At 39.5% G+C, this 6,474-nt stretch overlaps 1 protein-coding gene across 2 annotated transcripts in view; it reads right to left on the bottom strand.

The window, feature by feature from the left end:
- Positions 1-6,474, bottom strand: part of abr (ABR activator of RhoGEF and GTPase) — a 136,497-nt gene that overhangs the window by 107,390 nt on the left and 22,633 nt on the right. The window contains exon 1 of one of the 2 annotated variants that reach the window (XM_008428048.3): positions 4,785-5,191. The exons of the other annotated variant lie outside the window; for it this stretch is intronic. Coding sequence (XP_008426270.2) covers positions 4,785-4,845 — 61 coding nt within the window. The 5' untranslated portion in view covers positions 4,846-5,191. Of the gene's footprint in view, positions 1-4,784; positions 5,192-6,474 lie in introns of those variants that run through there. 2 annotated transcript variants of the gene reach the window in all.

The raw sequence follows: 6,474 nt of genomic DNA, 5'->3' as shown, positions 1-6,474 counted from the left end.
CACCTCCCCAAACAAACAGGACTTTCTAGGCAAATGAACTACAGTGCAATTTAAGTGGACTAAACAGGGTCGGTGTAAATGCACCCTTAGATGGTTCTAGGACTTCTCTAGGGTCTCTTTCCAATAAGACCTGCCTGATCCAATCTTTGATACTCCGTGGAATAGCCAAGTTGATCTATTAGAAAGATTTGAGAACCCGTATGATACTGGAAGAGGTTTTCAATAATCTGGCCTTTTTCTCAAAATACTTCAAGCAGAGAAGTAAGCATCTGTGGGACTGGCGGATTACCAGCTATTGGAAACAGTTTATTCCAAATAAGCAATGAAAATCTGGATTCATGCTACAATCTTCAACCAGTGACAAACTACTCATCTGCCAATCCTGATTTTCATGGTGTGGTTACTAGAGCACAGCAGAACTACTCTTTGACACACCGGCGTGACAAAAACTATTTCTATTGCATCCCCATAGATGCACATAAATTCAAGCCTTCCTCAATCTGAATCGGATTAGGGGAAATCCGTTTGACATATGCACACACGTTACGTCCCTGAATGTACACGTGCCACATTGGCCCCACCATGCCAAAATGTCCATAGCTGTAACAGATTGTTACATAATCTGGCTTTCCCTTTTGATTGAGCTGCACATGCCACTGAAGCAAGGCAGAGACCAGTCTAATTCTGTGAAGGTGGCAGTGAGTACCCTGAAGACTGAGTCTATCACTATTAAATCCCAAATATCAGACCAAGGTCGTAGTCAAGACATTTTAATTGATTGATTTGAGTCCCTTAGCAAATTCCATTTAAATGTTGTCCAAAGGCTAACCAATTTTAAGTAGGACACATTTTGCATAGCTTGCAAAATAGTAGAAGAGAGACTGCATTAGTTGCTGCAGGCGTCAGTCTGTCTTTGATATGCCCTCCTCCAGGCATTGCGCTTGGAATGTTATCAGTATCGGCAGAGATGCACAGAGAGCAGCTGAAACACCAGTCGTTAAATGTTATAACGTACAAATCACAAAGCAAAGTTTACGAAGCAGAATAACTTATTTCAATGTTTTAGCACATACATTTCAAAACATGTAGCACTTCAGGAAATGGCCCAGCGTAAAGACATCAGTCAGAGCAACATGAAACGCCTTCTTCGAAACAAATACTGCTCGTTATGTAAAATGTTGGTAGATTTCTTTTATGTTTTTTATTATCTTTTTACATTCCATTGAAAGGGTTTTGTAAAGGAGCTATTGTAAACAATGGTCAATGGGGGCAATAACTTGATAAACTAAGCAGAAAAAAAATGTATATATATATATATATATATATATATATATATATATATATATATATATATATATATATATTATCCATATATATATATCCATATTATCCATATATATATATATATATATATATATATTTTATCCATGACACAAAGCTAAAACACAGAAAGCTAAAACACACACAAAATTCCCAGTCGCTGTAGCAACGAAGTCATAAAGCGATGATTGATGTTATGCAATATCTTGGTATCTCATAAAGTCAGATTCTTGGGCGACAGAAAACTAAACTGAGACAGCAGCCTAAAGCATCAAACCACAGGAAGGGGGAAAAGTCCTCACTCTGCAGCAGATTTGAACAAAACTGATTACATTTATGACTCTGTGTGAGAAACCCACCAGAGACAGTGATTAGCCTCAGAACTGAAACAAGAGCTGAAAAAATGTTGACAAAAAAAAAATTTGCTGAAGGGAAGCAGCTGAGACGCACTAATTGCTCTCAGAGATTCGACTACTTTAGATGCTGACTGGACAAATGTTGCAGAGGAAGACTGATGAAAGGTCTGGACTTGCCTTGTTTTTCTTTTCCAAGTGTGCTTGCTCTAATGTGAAGACTTTAATTTATCATGTTTCATTTTCGCTGTTCAACACAGTGGCGGTGTAAGCCTTTTAGGATTAGCCGCCGTTGCAGAACAAACACGTGGCAGAAATGCAACGCGCGCTGCCTAAATCGGTGGTGGGGTTAAACAGAAAGGCTTCAGTCTCTCTGGGAGAAGCAGAGTCACTCTGCCTCTGAGCATTTACTCCCACTTGGCTTCTGTGGTTCAGGATGTGCGGTCACCGATCAACGCACACACACACAGCCATTAACACGTCAGCGGCTAAAAAGAAGAGATGCAATTACACCATCGTGTTAGTAACTCCCAAGAAAACAGAGGAGGCTGTAGTTGGGATGCATACCGGTTTGAAAGCAGAGGGACACGGTCGGCGTGCTACTTCCTAGGAAATATGAGTGATAATATGAGTCGTCTCACACATTCTGAGGTGTTACTCGTACTGAATGTAATTTTAATTTCTTGAGCAGAAGACAATTTCAGCAACTTTCCACAGATATACAAAAGACGAAGCAAAAGATATTAAGCCGCATGAATGTTTGTGGCTATTTTTTCTTTCCACGATAGTAAAGAGTCGTGAAACTAATATCCTGTCTCCTGGTGCATACATCTGGCCTCTGGTGCCATTAAAAATGCATCCACTTCAACAAGGTGTCGAATTAGAATGTAATCAGCTTCACATGGATGCCAGGATACACCGAATACAGCACAACCTTGTGAACGCTACATATGATTCAGAAACTGATTATCATGCAGAAATCCCTAATGAGTATTAATGCATGCATTGAGCATCTAAAAATATCCAGCTGTGTAAGGCATTAACAGTCATGAGAGAACACCGACGCCACTGGTATATGGTCAACAGTAAGAGCAAAGAGCTTTTTTTTTTTTTGATCCCTGTTTCTCTGAAATAGGGATTCAAATAAAGCGGACCTGCCTCACCCCTGGGATGGGCACTATGTTAATATAATTATATCTCCATGCTTGTTAACATTTGAACAAAGAAGTCGGGTTGCTCTGCAGACATTTTTTCTTACACATCATGTGAAATACAACAAGATCAACAACACAAAATAACACCACTAGGCATAAAACCTTTGTGAGTCTGCCAGCAGCGGTTAAAGGTAAGACTCATCCAGTTAGTCTGCAGAAGAGAGACTTGAGCATCCTGTTAGGAGGCGGGAGGTAGAGGGCGATCAACTTGTGTGCTGCTTATTTTAAGTGGCATTTCCTTCAGGTGAATGCTTTCTTAAAAAAACAACAAATGTCAGAGTTTTAAATGAGAGATATATAGTATTAGTTTTATTAGTCTTGAGTTTGAAATGTCATTTTTGTGACAACCTGAGTGAAACATATTTTTATAGTCACGCTGTTTTTTGTCTTTTCAGGATTCAAACTCTGTCACAGATGATAATTGTTTACAAAATGTTGGCTGTCCTTTGGAAATTTCAGCTCTAATATGAATTTCTAGTAACTCTACAGCTCCTGCACAGTTACAATAAACAAACGATTTAACAAACAAAAGAGCAATACACATCACAGATTAAGAAAATTTGCTTAAATTATTTTTAATGAAACATTTCACACAACATTTATAAGATAATGAGGGGAAAGCATGTTCTACCACTCTTTACCACAAAGGTAAAATGTTTTTCCTCTACGTTTTAATCCCGCCAGGACTTCATGTTGTCCGTCCTCCTATTTACTTTCTCTCAGGAGATTACAACATGGTAACAGCGGTGACACAGTGGTGCAAATCCCAAGCGGCCGTGCCATGTGCCCCGGACTCCCAACGTATACACAAAGAAGCTCAAAAACACACCAACAGAACCGCGGCTGCACCTGATCAGACTGGGGTTTCGCTCCATAGAATCACAGTAGCTGATCTGAAAACAAGCATTCATACATGTCACTAATTTGTGGAAGGGTTTGGCGATGTGGACTTGGAATTTCATCACAGTATTGTGTGGTACTGTGGTGATAATTAAAATTCTGATTAAAAAGTATTTATCGCTTCTTTTCTTTAGGCATAGCATTCATATCGCCGCAAACTTGATGCCACATACTTAAAGAAGTGTGATTTATATCGCCAAACTGCACATAGAGACTTTGTTCAATCACATTTTTCAAATTTACTGATATTTGTGAATGCTCTGGCGGAAAAAAAAATGGGAGAAAATTGTCAGTGTTTTAACATCAACTGAAATCTATCATGAGAACAATAAATCAAAATTGTTTGCATGACAAGAAATTTTTCACAATAAATGATATGCTAAAAGCCCATCCCTAATTTATGGATGTTGTTTTATATGAATGAATGTTTATATTGTGCTTTTTTTTAAGATAAAGAACAACCAAACAAATCAAAGTCAGGGGAATGTTGGGAGAGTTGCCAAAGGGAAATTATGAAATTGTTGTTTTATTAAACAGGACTGTCAGCTGAACACTTATTGACCCAGAGTACAGCGTGCGTCTGCAGCACAGCATGAAGGATACAGTGAAGAACTGATTAAAATTAAACATCAGAGAGCTGCTCTTCTAGATGGCTTGGAACATAAAGTTCTACCTTCAGGTTTTCAGACACACACTGCGAATATAAGGGTTTCCCCCTGCCTTTATGTCTGAAAACAGCAGGAGTGAGGTGTTGCCACTCTAGAGTAGAAAAAAAAAATGGAGATGCAGATGAGTTTTCTGCCGAGTTACAGACATCCACCATAATACCTGCAGAGCAAAAGTCTTGAAAAATGCAAAGAATTCAAACTGTGTGCATGTAATCGTGGGTGTAAGGGAAACGAGGAGGAAAATGGGGGGTGCAAAGTAAGACGGCTTGAGGAACATCTATGAGTGGAGATGAGGACATGGATGGATGGATGGAGAGAAAGATACATACTGCTGTAGAGAGTGTCGATCCAGGAGAGCCGGGGCAGACCGTGAGCGCTCAGAGGCTCCATCCTCCTTCGCTCTCCTTCTATCACTCTCTCCGCTTCTCTCTTACGTCCTCCGCTCTTTAATCTCACCGCTTTTTGCAAATAATTTCTGTTTTCTTATCCGTGATAAAAAGCCTTTGTTTGGCAGGAAAAAGCCCAGAGAAGCATTTGGAGAAAACGAAAGTGAAGAGACACCCCGGGGGTCCAACAGGCTGAAGGCGAGCGAGCTGAGTGAGCGCAGGAGATGTGTCCGTGTATATGCGTATGTGTGTGTGTGCGTGCAAAAGAAAACAAGAGGCTGGAGACGAACACCACCAACCGTTGCTAGGGGAAAGGGAGAAACACTCCCTCTCTCTTTGGCTTGCTCTCTTCCATCCACCCCTCCTCTCTCTCTCTCCCTCTCTCTCTCATCTCGATCCCAAATAAACGCCTCATCGGCTCCGCTCTCACAGTCTCTCTTTTAAGCGCAGGAACGAATTCGGGAGCAGCTGTAAAGTGGACGGTTTGTGTCACTACATGGGATGGTTAACAGAATCTCTGCTGAAGCTGAACAGCTGGTCCAAAGTAACTCGACCAACTTTCTGAGCCAGAGCTATTAAAAGAAATCAAGCAATTGAACTTAACTTCCTATATATGCATGAAAATAGAATATTCGTCATGTTCTGACAAATATTAAGGGATAACAAATAGAGATTTGATCTCATGCTTTAAAAACCAATACATTTACTGAACATTTCTCTACATCCCAAACAAAACTAAACATAAACTAGAGATGTACAGATTAGAGATTCATGGCTGATTATCATAAACTAGCACACTCACACACCCATACCAAAGAAATAATGTCTCACATGAAGTCAGGAAACGATTATGCAGATCTTAAAGTTCAGAATTAAACAAGACATAAGCCATGTTTAGCTGAACCAGAGCTAACAAAACACAAACATGTAACCAGGTCATTTGTTAGTAAAAAGGAAAATTGCATTATTACATAGCAGCCCAATTCCCATCAGTTTGATGAGTGTAGGAAATATGAAAACAGTAATATACACCCAACACACCAAGTCAAAGTATCCAGTGGTATCATATGGCAACTAAGATATCCTAAATATGACATACGTATATCAGGGTTTCCCCAAGTGTATTATAAGCCTGGCGGGCCACCAGGCTTTACTTGTGCTCCCACCAGGCTAAGCATGATTTATTTATTTAAGGTATTTTTTAATGTTTGCATTTTTTAAGACTTTATGGTTGGTGTTCAAGCATTAATCTTCCAATCTTTCAATGGCACATAACTATCAAGTGATATTTTCAAATTTCCTGTCAACTTTAAACATTCTTTAATGCAAAAACACAACGGGCCGCTGGATGAATGACTGCCGCCCAACTACTGAGTTTATCAAGTTTTCTAGGGGAAACCTTGAATATATTACTATTGTATCACTGGAACAAACCCTAATCAGTTTCATATCTATAACATTACTTAATCTCATGCTAATCTCAGCAGACACTTTGTCTGTGTCAGTGAAGAGTCAGCATGCCAAAGGCTCTGAACAGCTACAATTGATGGCGGCTTAGTTTACTTTCTGATTAACTTGGCTAATCATTTATTGATCCCTTGGGGCTATACAGATGTGTTTAGGTAAACAAAAA

This window comes from Poecilia reticulata, chromosome 14 (genome assembly GCF_904066995.2).
Source record: "Poecilia reticulata chromosome 14, P_reticulata-male-v2, whole genome shotgun sequence".
In the NCBI taxonomy this organism is placed as follows: domain Eukaryota; kingdom Metazoa; phylum Chordata; class Actinopteri; order Cyprinodontiformes; family Poeciliidae; genus Poecilia; species Poecilia reticulata.
The sequence above is the reverse complement of the archived record's forward strand: the minus strand, read 5'-3'. Positions and strand labels throughout refer to the sequence as shown.